This window comes from Saxophila tyrrhenica (genome assembly GCF_035928015.1).
Source record: "Saxophila tyrrhenica strain CCFEE 5935 chromosome Unknown scaffold_10, whole genome shotgun sequence".
NCBI lineage: Eukaryota > Fungi > Ascomycota > Dothideomycetes > Mycosphaerellales > Extremaceae > Saxophila > Saxophila tyrrhenica.
In genome coordinates, this window is record NW_027041742.1 from 1,170,967 (window position 1) to 1,186,422 (window position 15,456).

At 55.4% G+C, this 15,456-nt stretch overlaps 6 protein-coding genes across 6 annotated transcripts; 3 read left to right on the top strand and 3 right to left on the bottom strand.

The window, feature by feature from the left end:
- Positions 1-121: 121 nt before the first annotated feature.
- Positions 122-2,117, bottom strand: GCN20_1 (ATP-binding cassette, regulator of translational elongation; the record flags this gene model as incomplete). Its single annotated transcript, XM_064804258.1, has 5 exons — positions 122-142; positions 197-461; positions 529-1,243; positions 1,298-1,919; positions 2,091-2,117. The coding sequence occupies 5 exons, from the start codon at positions 2,115-2,117 to the stop codon at positions 122-124; spliced, it is 1,650 nt and encodes a 549-aa protein (XP_064658059.1).
- A 776-nt stretch (positions 2,118-2,893) lies between these two features.
- LTR77_007020 (uncharacterized protein) lies at positions 2,894-3,564 on the top strand (the record flags this gene model as incomplete). Its single annotated transcript, XM_064804259.1, has 4 exons — positions 2,894-2,947; positions 2,998-3,207; positions 3,258-3,350; positions 3,436-3,564. The coding sequence occupies 4 exons, from the start codon at positions 2,894-2,896 to the stop codon at positions 3,562-3,564; spliced, it is 486 nt and encodes a 161-aa protein (XP_064658060.1).
- A 611-nt stretch (positions 3,565-4,175) lies between these two features.
- Positions 4,176-6,357, top strand: LTR77_007021 (uncharacterized protein; the record flags this gene model as incomplete). Its single annotated transcript, XM_064804260.1, has 2 exons — positions 4,176-4,692; positions 4,748-6,357. The coding sequence occupies 2 exons, from the start codon at positions 4,176-4,178 to the stop codon at positions 6,355-6,357; spliced, it is 2,127 nt and encodes a 708-aa protein (XP_064658061.1).
- Positions 6,358-6,386: 29 nt separating this feature from the next.
- LTR77_007022 (uncharacterized protein) lies at positions 6,387-7,415 on the bottom strand (the record flags this gene model as incomplete). Its single annotated transcript, XM_064804261.1, has 2 exons — positions 6,387-6,884; positions 6,909-7,415. 2 exons carry the CDS (start codon positions 7,413-7,415, stop codon positions 6,387-6,389), a joined length of 1,005 nt encoding a protein of 334 aa, XP_064658062.1.
- Positions 7,416-7,655: 240 nt separating this feature from the next.
- Positions 7,656-8,540, bottom strand: LTR77_007023 (uncharacterized protein; the record flags this gene model as incomplete). Its single annotated transcript, XM_064804262.1, has 1 exon — positions 7,656-8,540. One exon carries the CDS (start codon positions 8,538-8,540, stop codon positions 7,656-7,658), a length of 885 nt encoding a protein of 294 aa, XP_064658063.1.
- A 385-nt stretch (positions 8,541-8,925) lies between these two features.
- LTR77_007024 (uncharacterized protein) lies at positions 8,926-10,916 on the top strand (the record flags this gene model as incomplete). The annotated part of the gene is made up of 2 exons (XM_064804263.1): positions 8,926-9,123; positions 9,189-10,916. The coding sequence occupies 2 exons, from the start codon at positions 8,926-8,928 to the stop codon at positions 10,914-10,916; spliced, it is 1,926 nt and encodes a 641-aa protein (XP_064658064.1).
- Positions 10,917-15,456: the final 4,540 nt, after the last annotated feature.

Genomic DNA, 15,456 nt, shown 5'->3' on the forward strand with positions numbered 1-15,456 from the left:
TTTCCCGCACCATGTTTCCGCTCAGACTCAATGAAACAACGCGCACGGACTGCTGGTATCACAACTTTCGAACTAATCCACGCTGACCCAAAGAAACCCTGAAATCGACTGAGTCAAGTCATTATCGCAGACCAATAACGCTCTGCAGGATGTGTTAGCAACATGTAGGCCCATGAGGGGTCACAGAGGCACTCACCATCTCAAGCGTCCAAACCCTCCTGATCCAAACTTTCAGCTTCCCCTCCACGCCCTCCACATTGTCGAGCTCGACGCCTTCCCACCAACATCTCCGCGCTGGCTTTCGCCAGAAGAGCAGAAGCTTCTGTGCCATGCCGACGGCATTGCTGTTCGCCGCTTCGCCGCGGATGTCGGTGCGCAGGCGGGCGAGAGCAATGGAGCAGATGACGGCCTTGTTCGGCTCGGCGGCACGGTGGCCCCAAGTGTCGGAGTGGTCGAAGCCCCTGAGGGTTTATTAGCATGAGCACGAGTTACCACGAGGGTGTTCGGCAATGAGTGGCAGGTAATTACCCAGCAGTGAGCATTTCAATCAAATGCTGCTCCGTCGTTCCCGGCTCCTCGCTCTTCCTCAAACCAGAGAAGATGCCATCTTGGCCCAGCAGTGCTTTGCCAGCAGCCCGCTTGATTTCGATCATTTCGGGCTGCTCGATGTCTTTCCGCGGTGGGATGGCGTAAAAGTCCAGATCCTCTCGCAACACAATGATGCCGGCGCGGTCCTGCAGCATGTCGCGTGCATTACCCGGCATTGGCTCGATCGGCATGGTGCTCGGCGCAGACGGATCTTGTTGCTCAGGGTCGGAAGCAGAGTTTTGCGGAATGGTTTGGGCGACATTGCGGAAGAACTCGAGCATGTACTGTAGGGAGATGGGGTCGTACTGTGAAGGGTAGATGATGTCAGATAAATATACATCTTGGTTGGTCATGATATGAGTGATGTGCTGCAGAGTGACAGGATGTCTGGAGGGGACTTGTTGGATGGTGGTTTGGCGGGTAGTGCTGCTTACGTCGACTGGGTAGACGTCGCCACCGTCATAGTGGCTGTTCATGTGGCCTTCTGGCAGGAGGCCGTTGGGGAAGAGTGAGAGCAGCACAAACTCCGGTAGGGTCAACAGCTCATCACGAGACAGTGTGAAGCGCGAGCCTCTGCTCTTGTTAGCATTGAACGACTGTTTTATAGCGATGGCTGGTCCATACCGCAGTTCCAGGGTGATGTTCTCATCCGAGCCTGCTGATATATAAGCCTCACATGGTCGTAGGGAGAGCCAGTGGCTATACATACCACCCAACGCTGTGTTGATCGGAGCTGGTCCACCTTGCTGCACCTGCGTGATGATGCTAGTAGCACCTCCCGCTGCCGCCATGACGTACGTGAAGCCTTCGAGCGGACTGGATCCTTCAGTGTATGGTGGTGGTGGCTCTCCGTCGTCAAGATCTTTGCTACCCTGCCCGTCTTTGGTGTCTCGAGGAAGCGCAGCTTTGGTCTCAGCGACAACTGAGCTGGCTGTTGAGGATTGAGCAGCCTGCGACTCTTCGAAGGATGGAACTGGCCCGCTCGGTGCGAGTACAGTGAGGGTGTCAGAGGCACTGCCGGTGGTGACGAGAGCGCGGTAGGGGTCGGCGGGCGAGGGAGCTGGGAAGTAGCGCGAGGGGAAGTTGTGGGAGGCGAAGGGCGGTGGGGACTCGGGGGCGCGAGCGGTGGTGTTGCTGCCGAGGCTGTGGTCCAGGCGGAAGCGGTTGTCTACCTCAGGCTTGCCCGCAGTGGGATCGGTGTGGGCGGCGCCGCGGAGAGAGGGGGTGGTATGGACCGAGTCGCTGTCGGAATCCACCGTGCTGGCTGGAGGGTGGATGCGGTGGGTAGGGGTGAAGGAGCGCGTTGGGTGGGAAGCAGCGAGTACACGGCGCTACATGGAAGGCTGGAAGGCGCGGAAGAGAAATTGGTAGGAGGAGCTGTAACGGTGTGGGATGGACACTGATCGCGGTCAATCGCAGTTGTTGTCCTTGCCGCCCTTGTTGATGGCCCAATTTTAGCCGGGGTTCAGCCGGCGCATCCGCATCTCCCCTTTGCGAGCCACTTCGCCCTCTTTGCCCTCCTCTTCCATGCCTCTAGATGGAATGAGACAATTGACTCGAGCTGGACCCCATGATGCCTCACATGCACTGTTGATCGTTCGAGTCAGTCTCCGATGAACCGCTCAGGATGACATCTATTCACGATGCGACGATACCAAGAAGCCATGGATCTTGCGCCTTCCTCCGACCTCGCCTTCCCAGATTTCGGTTTCATCCTTGATCCTCTCGACGGCGCAGTCCTCGACAGTGGCAACATGGCCGGACCAGTATCAGACGTTCGTCGGGATGGCCGCGCAAAGACAATTTCTCATCTTCTCCCTCAGCTTGCGCGCACTCTTATCTACATTGTAGCCCCTTGTGTCCTCACTAAGCTCCTACGCGCTGGAAAGTGTTATACCGGCAGCATGTTTAGAACCATCGTTCGGGTCTGTCTTCGAGGGTGGATCGCTGGAGCTTTCAGCCCTATAGCTCCAGCGAGTCCAGCAACCTGCGATGGAAGATCCCATCCTCAAGCCAAGTGACGGGCGGTAGTGTTCGCCATCCTTTCGCAAGCACGGTAAGGATTTCTTCCTCCTGTGGCGTACTATCTTGCGACACAGCCGCCACTGACATGGCACTGCTACTCTGATCAGATGATTCTCCCATAAATAAGATGGGAACCGCCAGATAGTTCTCAACTCACTCTTCAGCCTGCCAGACATTCCGACTTGTGTCCATTCCGTTCTCGTCTTACAGGATATCCATCTTCCGTCACCACGCCATCTTCTCCAGCATCTTATCGACAGAAAATCAGCCTCGAAACGCTATGCATTTCAGCATCCGCTCTGTTGCACTGATTGCTGCCGTTGGCTCGGCTGTGGTGCGTCTCCCCATACTAGATGTTACGTTGGGAATGCTAACGACTTTCAGGTTGAGTCGTCACCTCTCAGGACAGGCAAACTTGGCAGCTCCAATGCTTTTCTTGCGGCAAAGCGCGCCCTTGAGAAGCGCGACATAACTTTGTGCAACGGATGGGCACCGGCCGACCAAATCGACATTGCGGCCGTCTGGGCCCCGTGGACTAACTCGGGAGACACGGCCACTGTAGCTGCCGGAGCTTGCAGCAGGGTTGGGTGCTCGGTAAGACTGTGGTACATCCTACGAGCTCCCAATCGCTGACCTTTCGCCAGGAAGCCAGCGGCATATACGTCTGCAACGACCAAAGCGTTGACATTGAGGTCGACCTTGGAGACGTCGGATCCTTGGCCTCCGATATCAAAAACGTACGTATCCAGGCCGGTTTTCATCTCTTCCAAGGATGAGGGTTTCCACCCCCGTCAGCTAAGAGCTAATCCGCATGCCGGACAGACGTGCTACGATGGTCCCTCTGGGATGCACGAGGGTTTCTCCGGTCAGTTGTTCACCGACGGATACAACGTCAACGTCGCCTCCTGCGACACGAATGCCAACCCAGCGACGCGCCCAAGTGACTTGTAGACTCAAAAGACGAGGCTCAGTATGATCTACCACGAGGGATTGCATACAGCTTGGGAGGGGCATTGATGTGGCAGTGGGAGATGAGTCGCGCCACGGCAGGCATGTCACGGTGCGAGGATGAGGGTGAGGGGGGTCTGCGTCAGGGCGTCCAATGTACTGTTACTATGTCGTCCGCGACTACGTGCCAGGGTGGTGGTGGGCAAAGGTAGAGAGGACTACATATCTCTGAACAGTCGTTGCATGTCCACAATCCTTTGGAATACGATGTATGCATGATCTATTGCGCAGAGTGACAACTGCTCTCCCGCTTGATCGTCTTATTCATTCGCAGGACTTATCCCTCACGAATGGTGACATCTTTGGACTTCCACATTCAATCGTACCTAGGTAAAGACGTGAAGCGAAGCAATGACATCACGGCTTCTCCGACGCTCCGAGATGCAACTGCTGGAACTAGTGGGTTAAACCTTCATGGAATTGAGGTAGGTGCAGACCAAAATGCATACCACACGGTCAGCGAGTTTTGATTGCTCCATGTCTGCTCTCCCATTCCGAAACAACTGGAAAGCAGAGTTGTCGTGATCACGGTGGAAGTGCAGCAACCTGCTGGGATGACGAGCAACCACGCGCACGAGGGTTCGCCGGGCGGCCTCACAGGCCTGTCCTTGCCACTTTTCGCGACATCCATCCTCGCCGCACTGCTCGCCTGGCTTCCATGGTCTCGGCGTTGGACGTACTCTGGCTGCGCTCTGGAGACACTCGTACTTCTCTACGGCCACGGACTGGGCTCTCGCATCCTGCCCTCCATCCACCTCTGGTCCCTCCTCACAACATTCAACCTGCTGTATGCCGTCTGCTCGACCTCATGGCTGCTCTCTGGCCTGTTCACCGCGGCCTGCTATCCTTTGATCTTCGTCACCTGCCTATGCCAGTTTCAGCCATTCGCCAACCTGGCTCGAAGGACTCTGCGGAAGTCGCTACACCAGCTCCACTTCACCAAAGACAAGATTGGGCTATTCAATCTGCCTGCGTTGGAGATTGACACGGATGTCAATGGCTTGTTGGTCGTCCGCGGGGTGACAGTGTCATTGTCAACGCTGGACCTTGTCGCTCATGGCATCGAACTGGGTAGATATGCAGCGACCCATTTATCATCCCACTCGCGATGCTGACCATGTTGAAGGTATCAGGCTCACCGACGACATCGAGCTTGCCATCTCGGTTGACGAAGTGAAGATATCCCTCTTCCGGCGGATTGCCATTGGCGAAGTGTTTATCAATCTCAAGAACGACAGACTGGAGATGATGTTTGATACACTGAGCAGTCACACTCAAACGGATGCGGGAATGAAGAATCGTTCTGTCCTTCTGTCCGATACACAGACCCTTAAGACGGCTATCGCAGGCGCCGAAAAGTTCACGAAGGAAGGGGAACTACGAGAACAGATGACTGGGGGAAGCCACATCGAAGACGTTTCCGCTTCGGCAGCACTAGAGCCTGTTGAACTGGTCGAGCTGAGTGACACGGACGCTGAAGGCCGGTATTTGAGCGCGCTGGACGAGATCCGCCGAACAAGCGCCGTGGGTCGAGGCCGGTCGAAGGCGAAGGAAAATGCACAGTCCAAGGTCTCAGATGAGACCGATTCTGCACTTGACGACTATGACGGCGCAAGAGCTCTACTCGTCGCTGAATTGCAAGCTCTACCATCTGTTCCACACCCTCCGAGCCAGTCGGTCCGGGTCACTACGCTACAAACCCTCGCACCACCAAGCGTGCGTCGCCTTCTCCATCGGTTGCCGCTTTTGCTTCGCACTCTTGTGCTCGCGCCCATCAGCTACCTACACCCCATCACAGTCCACTGTGTCACTGCAGGACTGCCAGGATGCTGGGTCTCGGCAATACTGACCACCAAAGTGTTCAAGCATTACTCGGAGACGAGCGCTGGGATCAGGCGCCTTGAGGAGAAGATTTCCAGCTGGCTCACCGATGCCAGCTTCTGCCTGCAATGCGAAGATTTCGAGGCGGTCGCCCAAGTGCCTTTCAGTTCTGCCGCAGAGGTTTCGGTACAGATGAAGGTCAAAGGCATCGCCGCATACCGCAGCTTTGCGGGTGGGGAGGAAAGTCAGTCTTCTCAGGTCGCTCAGCTGGATGGTGCCGACGGATCAATTGCTCTACCGATGTATCTTCTCCCACATCATGAGCACATCATACCTGAGCCGGGGAGCGACGAGAATGGTGACAGTGAGACCGACATGGCCCAGATTAAGTACAACGTGCATGCCGCATTACCCGCTCGTCTGGATAACAGCCTACTCTCTTTTGTGGCCGCACTTGTCAAGGCCAGCAAGATCATCGAGCTCGAGAAGGACTCCGACGGAGAAGAAGACACCATTTCGGACGCCACTGAACCTCCCACGCCGACGTCACCTGACTCAATTGAGCTGGCCGCCGAACAAGACCTCATTGCTTCGACGAAAGAGCAGTCCAAAAGCCCTACACGCTTCAAGACTTTCGCGAAGAACCTTCGTCAAAATGTCAAGGACGGTACCACAGGCCAGCTGGAGAGCATCAAGGAGTTCGCCAAAGACGTCAACCAAGCAAGTCGGGACGGCGTGAAGAAGGCAATCATCGTTGGCGTGGTGAATGATGGGTGGATTGCCAAGTTGGTCGGGAAGGTTGCGGCGAAGCTCGAACAGGCACAGGGCTCGTTCGGATATGCTGGAGTGATCCCGATCCCGCTGGGTCCATATCGGTCAACGGAAGATGTTGGATTGGCCAAGCTGCTGCCTTGACCGCCGACTATGGGAGATGATCGGGCGCCTCAAGAGCCTCTATCCGGATTGTCATGGCCGGCTTGGTGCACCAGGTCTGTCCAGAGCTCTTGCCAATGGTAGAGTGCAGCGATGTGACCACCATCAAACTTCTTCAAGACAGCTTTGTGGTAGTTCTCAACCAACCATTTACCCATTCCTGCTCCAAGGTCGTCCGAGTTGCTAAGAACCACGAGGACAGCTTTGCGATGGTCTACGTCCAGCTGTGAAGGCTCAAACCCCCAGTCAGAATGTAGCACATCCGGGCCCTCTAGAAAGCCATCCCAATTGACGACGCATTTGAGTACGCTCTCAGACATCTCCTTCTTGAAGTCCTCTGCGCTCATTCCTCGGTTTGATCGTGCAAATGCTTCGAGATGCCGTCTCTCCGGTTCATCCATCTTCGAGAACAGAGCCATATCCAGCAGCGAACGAGCACCTTTCAAATCCTTCAACCGACTTGCCATGAATGTGCTGAGTAGGCGTTGCACCAGACGAAACGGCAGCCACTGTGTTGGTGGTCCTACACTCACCCAGTCAGGCCACGTCAGTGACTTGGTGTATTCCTTGTGTTGCTTGAAGGGTGAGAAGGGAGCGGCTACTAGCATGCCGGAAATCCTCGCGCCGTATGCGAATTGGGCGTACGGAGCGCCGAAGAGCATCTGCGCAGGCCCCGTTCCATAAGAGCCTCCCCCGATCCACAGCTGGGTGATGGCGTTTCCTTTCGAGCCGTCGGCAGGATGGAGCTCATCCAGCAGTGCCGTAATGTATTCACACAGGTTATTGTGATACGGGACGCCCTTGGACGTGCTGCTTGTCAAGCCGTTGCCGGGGATCGTCGGTGCGATGTAGTGTGCCTCGCCGAGAGCCTTTGGTAGGGAGGATGTGGTAGCGCTGCCGACACTGAAGTACCCAGAGAAGAAGAGTATTACCACAGTAGACGCTGGGTTGCCTGCACTTGCGTAGTGCAGCTGTCGGTTGTTGGGAAGCGGGAGGATGTGCTCGTTCTGCGAAGTGCCTTCGGGAGCGGATGTCGACATTGCTGCGACTGTTGCAAGGTGGTGAACGATTGTCTTCTGCTTCTATGCCTAACTGTGCATCGCGCTCTTATATATCACCGCAGAGTCTTTCAGTATCCTGCTGCCTCGGGGTGTTGTAAGGAGATGGCGTGACCGAAGCCATCAGCTCGCTGCCTGAACGTACGGCTGTAGCAATTCAAAGTATGGGATTCATTAGAGCGCAGGGCCAAATAACCGTGTACGCTCGGCAAACACTGGCGCCTACGCCGAGAACTCGTTCAGCAGCCCCTCGAGTCTGACGGTCGTCAACGCGGCAGTAATCTTGCACATTGTCACAGCGTCCTCTCCAACAGCCTTGTACAACTCCTCCACCTCAACAGGGATGCCGATCTCTCTCGCAGTCTCCTCGCTCCTGGGATCAACGAATGGCGCCAGTTCTGTCCACAGGCCCTGCACGGTGTCACAGAAGATGTCCAGCGCTACGCTTCCAATGCCTTTGACCTCCCCGATGCCGTCGCGTACCGCTTTTCGCACACCGCCGCCGTCGCCTTGCTCCTTCGCCTTACGTAGGAGGTTGTTCAGATCACCGTCGTACTTTTCTCGTACCAGCTTAGCCAGCTCGCCCAGTTCTGTGCTGGTCTTCTCTCGGTAGTGAGTGTAGCCGCCATCTGTCAAAACTTGTGTGCGCTGTCCCCAAGTGCTCTTTTCCAGCGTCTCCAACTGCGCGTAACCAGCCTCTATGACCTTCTTCAGGGTGGTGTTGGCGATCTGATGCGAGATGCGGGTGGAGGTGAGGAGTGCGTGCAGGACGTGGGCGAGGATGGTCTCGGCCGTCGGGTCTGTGGGTTTGCTGAGGCCACAGTCATGAAGTGGGAATGAGGCGAAAGAGGAGAGGAGCTTGCTGAGGACGGGGTGCTTCTCGTTGCTGTCGCCGTATTGCTTTGCGCTTTTGGCGGGCGGCTGCTCCTTTGCAAGCTCGCCCTCATCCGCTGCTTCTCCTCCTGCGCTCTCCTCAAGAGCACCGTTGTCTGACGGCTTGCTTCGCTTGGTGCCAGCCGCTGCTTTTGCCCCATCTCCCTGCCCCTCCGTGGTAGTGTCGTCTACTCTCTCCGCCGCCTTCTCTTGCTGGGCGCGTGTTTGCACCATCCTGAGACCAGACCTGCCTTTGCTCGAAATGGCTGTGCGTGAAGCAAGAGGATGTAGAAGGAGAACGGTACGAGACTTACTCTCTCTGGGAAGGACGAGGCATAGGAGCTCTGTTCTGGCTGTGTGTGTTGTGACCTCACGTTGGCATCAGGTGAAGATGGAATAAGCCCGCGAGTGGAAGTCGGAGGGTTTGATGTGGCCTGCAATGCATGTACCCCATCTCACCCTCCGCGGAGGACCAGGAACGTTTGAATTGCTAAAATTGGGGGAATCCTTGGTTCCACCACCCGCGGGAGCGTGAACTCTGGTCGACAGGTCTTGTCTTCTGCCACCGTTGCCGTCATGTTTCGCTTCTTGACTGAACGCCGTCGACCGTGGTGCGGTAATGCTTCTCAAACGACAACCTCGTCGCTCGCTCAGCACCGTCCTTCATTCTCTACTGTCTCTTCTTCTGCTCCATCCTGTGGAAGCTGCGACCCAGCCGGCCAGCGCCGCGTTAGTGAAGCGACAGTATGATACCGGCGAGTCCAAGATAGACCAAGATGTGGATGTCCATCGCCGCGAGTTCTTCACCTTCGTCACGGTAATGTTAAGGCACTGCTCCTCACTATGCTTGAACTGCCACTAATGTTGTATGGATGAGCACAGCGACCCGACATCGACGCTCCACGATGGGACATCACAATCTACGATCAAGACGCCCTGGCGCCCGGATATTTCTTCGTCTCGACGTACGAGTGGGTCGAGCAAAAGAACGAGGACACGCGCGCATGGATCGGACCACACATCTACGACAGCACAGGCGAGCTCATCTGGAGCGGAGCGCCGCTCTTCAGAGGCTACAATGTCAACGACTTCCGTGTGCAGACCGTGAACGGAGAGCAGGTCCTCACGGGCGTCTTCAAGCACGACGCCATCGATGTAATGGTGAACAGCCACTACGACATCCAGAACATGGTGGTGTTGACGAAAGGCGACATTAACATGCACGATTTCAATGTCGTCGAGAATGGGACGCGGGCCTTGTCGATGAACCTGCATCGGTACGAGGCTTCTTTGGAGGAGTCGAAGGCGGTGGGCTGCGACGAACCCTACGACGTGCTGACGTCCGGGTTCAAGGAGTACGACACAGCAACGTGGGAGGTGCTGTTTGAGTGGAACGCCATGGACCACATCCCCATCACCGAGAGCTACCTCGAGACCAAATGTAACAACAGGTGGGACTTCATCCACGCCAACTCCATCGATAAGTTCCCGGACGGCGACTACCTGCTCTGCGGTCGGCATACAGACACGCTATACAAGATATCCGGCACGACTGGGAAGATCGTTTGGCGACTGGGAGGGAAGACGTCCGACTTCGAGATCGATGGTCACTTCTCCGGCCAGCATCACTCCCGCGTTGTGTCGCAGAACTCGACACACGTCCTGCTCTCTCTCCTCGACAACGCCATTCGCCCTGGGGAGCCGCACACCACCAACGACCAGTCGCGAGGCATGATCATGGCTCTCCGTACCGACACCACGCCGATGACCGCAGAGGTCCTGCGAACCTACAACCACCCGCACGGAGATTACTCGCCCGGCCGCGGCAGCTTCCAGCTCTTGCCAAACGGCAACGCCTTCGCGGCCTGGTGGACCAGGTCGCTTATCAGCGAGCACTCCGCCGACGACAGGGTGTTGATGGAAGCCGAGTGGATTCCAGAACTGAAGTCGTATCGGAGCTTCAAGTTCCCGTGGGTGGGGAGACCGACTGAGCCGCCTGCTGTGCACGCGCAGGTGCAACGTCTACCCCCATTGAAGTCAGGGACGGAAAAGGAGTTGGTGACGGTCGTGCACGTGAGCTGGAATGGAGCGACGGAAGTGGCGACTTGGGATTTGTTTGAGGCGGTGCCGTTGCATGGGCAGGAAAAGCATCACCTCCGCTCGGTGGAGAGGGATGGCTTCGAAACGATGGTGGTGTATGACGGGGTGCTGGATCATGTCGTTATGGAGGCGAGGGATCGGAATGGGACGGTGTTGGGCACTTCAGAAGTCTTCAAGACCATCCCTCTCAAAGCGGAGCAGAAGCCGGAGCGGTCTTCCGCGCTGGCGCGCGCACTCACTAACCCAGGTGCTGTCTTTATCATCGCCACGATCTCCTGCATTCTCACCATGCTTGGATGCTGGATCACCTGGCGCTGCATGGGCCGGAGGGACCTTACCATGCGCTGGCCTAGGGATGGCATTAGCTTGCGATGGCCGCGGTGGCGACAGCAAGGCCATCCGGACACCCGAGAGTATGACGCTCTGTTCGATTCTGCGGGTACCGAGCTCGAGAGCGATTACGAGGATGAAAGCTACGAGCTCGACGAAGGAGGGAAAGGCGATAGATAAGATTAGTCTGCTCCAAGTGTATAGTAATATTTACAACGTCCCTTGTATAATTCACTACTAGTCAGACCGACTAACCGGGTTAGTAAGTTCGTAGACCCTAAGAAACTGTTCCCGTATCCACACGACTTGGTCCTTACGTAGCCCACGACAGATAAGCTCTCCGCCCTCCTTTGACAGCACTTTGATCAGGCTATTCAAGTGAAGCAGTGCGTGCGAAGGGCCTTGAACCAGTATATGTCGCTTGTAATCGAAAAGACTCATTACCTGATCCCCGCGGAGATACTGCGTACGCACGCCTTCGTCCAAGTCTTGGTCGTGGTAGTTCGGGATTCTGATCGCTGGGTCCGCCAAGTCGTGCATGCCTCCGTGATTTCGGCGGTTGCCCAGGTAAAACGGCATGGACCGACAGATGGAGTCCACCAACTCCCTGCCGCGATTGGGATCTGGGAATCTGTATTCCTCGGTAGCAATCGATATGGTTTGCTGCAGCGCCTCGGGGGGCGCTTTCGCAAGCAGACAGAGCTCCATCCGCAGGACCATGAGCCGGCAAACGCGCCATACATTCCAGATCGTGGCAATCTGGACAGTCGGGTATATATCGCAGAACCCGAAGTAAGCAAAGGTGTCTTCTTCGGGTTTTACATAAGGCTGCCATGAGGCCGGCACCAACTGAACCCAATCCAAGAGTTGGGCGTCAACGGACGAAGCGTCCTGCCACCAAGTTGCGAGGGCCAGACGATCCAGGTTATTCTTAACCAGCCCGCACATGAAGGTGGACAGTCTCTTCTGCAAATTGGCAATCGAGAGCCCGATCAGGTCCAAGACTGCAGTCGGGTTAGCTGGCATAGAGTCGTCCCTCCCCGCATCGAACCAAACATCCAGGCCCGAAATGTCGTCCGGTTGCACTTCCATATAAGTCGACACATCACAGTGCCGCAGGTAGCTCCTCAAGTATGCGCGGCAATCCGAGTCCGGGACGCTCCCGGCGCCATGTTCGAGCAATGCACGAGCCCCGTCCTGATGGGCGCGCATAGTACGCTGGTGCGTCGACCGAGCAGCGAGGCTCTCGTAGAAATGCATCAAGATAGCGCCGAGGACGGTACTGTCCTTTGACCGCTCGAGGGGATCATTGAGAGCTGCTTGCAGGCGACTCAACGCCCTGGTAAACGGAGGATGAGGCGTTCGATAGCTGTTTGTTGGGGTTTTCCACATGCTCCAGAGCTTCGTTGACACGGCGGTCAGGACGGTCGAGAGGACAGAACCCGGACGTTCCTTGGCCACGACAGGGAAGAGAGGCTCCAGGAAGCCCTGGGTCGAGTGAAAGCTGCGTCCCAAGCTCGCGATCGAGGTGAGGAAGAAGCAGACCGCGGATGCTTCGTCGCTGGGGGTAATCGTTGCTGGTATGACAGCCTGCCTCGTCCGTTCTGGCGTTGTCGGCCCGCGAGGGCTCCTGGACCGTGATGTCGGCGAAAGGAGCCCTGCAACAGTGCCCTGGTCCTTGAACCGAATCCTGCCTGTCTTTTTCTCTGATTCATAACCTCCACACACCCGTCGCTGCCGGAGGCATTCACGACAGCTTGGCCTGTCCTCGTCGCATTTGACGCGTCGTTTGCGACACGTCAAGCAGCCCTTTGAGGGGCCATGGTTGACCATGTCTACTGCGCAACAATCACGAAGACTGATGTCGCTTCTGGTTGAGAGTTGCCACGTGGCCGGTTCTGTTTGCGATTCGCCGCATCCAAGGACTGAGTTATAGATATTGTGGGCTGGGCTATGCTACTATGGCAGTGTTTGCGATGGGAGTTGCGAAAGTCGTGGGGTGGCTGGAACTGGAGAGGGGCGGAGCATGACAAGGCGACCAATCGCAAAGAAGTTGCCTTGTCCGTCCTAGTCGTCGCGGTATTATTCTCGACGACTCATCGTTCCCGGGAGTGCGCAACAGGGAAGACACCAATCGCAAATAGGCCCGATGCACGGCTAATGCATAGCATACGGACGTAGGTGTAGGTTGATTGGGGCTCGCCCTCGCTGGAACAGATTGCGAGAACAAGCAAATGAAGATAAAAGGCAGTGCATCGCCAGGAAGATTGTAACGTGAACAGCTCTACCCAATCTTCCCTACCATACACACACTTCTGAGTGCCTTTCAAAATGAAGTCAACTTCCCTGTTTAGCGCTGTTCTGCTGGGGGCGACGGTAGCCTCAAGCTCCATTCTCTCCCGCGACTCTAGGCCATCATCTTCGCCAAGGGAGCCGGAGGATCCCATCATCCTCTTGAGCAAGGATGAAAGCTTCCATTTCGAGCTGCTCTTCACCCTCGGAAACACCATATTCGGGGCTGGCGACGTCAACGACGTCTTGGCCGCAGCGAAAGGCATCGAGGCCGGGAACGTCACCAGCTGGTTGGAGACTTTCCACGCATTGGCCGAATACACCAAGAAGCAAGCCGAGGATGCGGACAATGCGTACGACCCATTGAACGTCCGGGAAGCCTGGTTCGCAGCATCGAGCTACTACCGTCAGGCCGACTTCTACAACCATGCGAACTGGACGGACCCTCGTATCAATAGCTTCTGGCTCGAGCAACGCGCTGCGTTCGACAAGGCGCTTGCTGCATTGCCCGTTCCTGGGGAACGTGTCCAGATCCCGACCGACAACTTCACCATTGAAGCAATCTGGTACACAGCCGTAGCCGACGGGGTCAAACGGCCGACCTTGGTCATCGGCAACGGATACGATGCCGGCCAAGAAGATTCCTACCACTCGTTCGTCGTACCAGCCTTGGCCCGTGGCTGGAATGTCATGACCTACGAAGGGCCAGGGCAGCCCACGGTTCGCCGCAATGATGACGTTGGTTTCATCCCTGATTGGGAGAAGGTTCTCACGCCAGTGATCGACGAGTTGTTGAATCGCAAAGGCTGCTTCGTCGATGAAGACCGGCTGGTTCTTGTTGGCGTTTCAATGGGTGGGTATCTAGCCGCTCGTGCCGCTGCGTTTGAGCCTCGGATCAAGGCTCTTGTTCTCAATGGCGGCGTGTGGGATGTCTACGAGGGATACGCCGGTCAGCTGACCCCGGACCTGAAGGAGCTTCTCGCTGCGGGCAAGCAAGAGGAATTTGACGAGGCTGCCCTGCCGCTCTTGGATAGCCCACAGGTGCCTACAACCGTGCGCTGGGGTCTATCACACGGACTGTGGTGCTTCAAACAGCATTCCCCGTACTTATGGCTCGAATCGCTCAAGCGGTACACTCTCGCGGACGTTGTTGAGAAGATCAACGTACCCGTCCTTGTCGTCGATTCCGAGTTCGAAGGGTTCTTCGCTGGCCAACCGGAGGCTGTCAAGGACGCACTCGGCGACCAGGCAACTTACAAGTTCTTCAACGGAACAGCTGGATATCACGTCCAAGTCGGAGCTGGGCAGGAGTGGAACAGGTACCAGTTTGCCTGGCTGAACAAAACACTAGGGTGAGAGGATTAGCTTCAATGTGTTGCGACCGGGCCTAGAGGTTATCTTATAGGGATCCCAGGGTCCTGGAAGCGGTACGTGTACCGTACCTACACTGCTGTTGCGTGTATTTGTAGTTGCCGTGTAGGCTTAGTAAGTGTACGCAACACGTCTTACATGGAAAGCGTGTATCGAGAACGTGCGGGTTGTGCAGCAAGCGTCAACATTACATCCCTTGTCTCAAGTCTTGCGTGAGACGTCAAAAGCGTAAACAAAGCTACACGTGATATACAATCTTGCGTGACGACAATGAAGCGCGTTCATGCAATAGGCGTAACATGCCTTTGAACCGTGTATACACGGTAGATTTGCGGTGAGAATTGAGTGTAAGTGCGGTGTACGTCGGGCGATGCCAAGTGCCAAGGGTAATGGATAGGTGATGGATTTGCCGGCTATTCACTACTTCCTACTAGCGCTGCCGGATTGGGATGAGACGTGGGATGAAAGATAGTTAATTATTAACTATAGCAAAGACACCAAGTATACCCCTCCGAAGCTCCTACCCAAAACCCCCGTCCTACTATCTATCCTATTAATAACACAACTTGGAATTTTTAAGGAATACCGAAAACTCTTTTTTCGCTAGATCGATAGAGAAAGTTAAGCTATCGATTTCTTATTAAGAAACCTATCTAATCCGACTAAAGATAAGCTTAGAATTCGAGAAATTCGTTAATTTCGCTCTATTCCGATTTTTCCTACTCGATAAGGACTTTTCCTAGTATTCTCGAACCTTTTCCTAGTATCTAGAGTATAGCTAGAATACTAGAAAAGGTCGTACTAACCCTAGAAAAATCTAGTAGACTAAGGAAAAATCCAGAAGCGTTTAAAAAGTACGGTTTTAGAAGGGTTTCGACTTTTCCTAGGAGACTAGGACTTATTTCGGCTTAGTCCGACCTTTTCTAGAACTTTTATATAGTTAGAGAATACTAGAAAAGGTCGTACTAAGCCTAGAAAAATCTAGCGGTCTTAGGAAAAATCGAAAAGCTTTAAAAAGTAGAGTTTTAGAGGGTAAGGGTTAGGGTTAGGGTTAGGG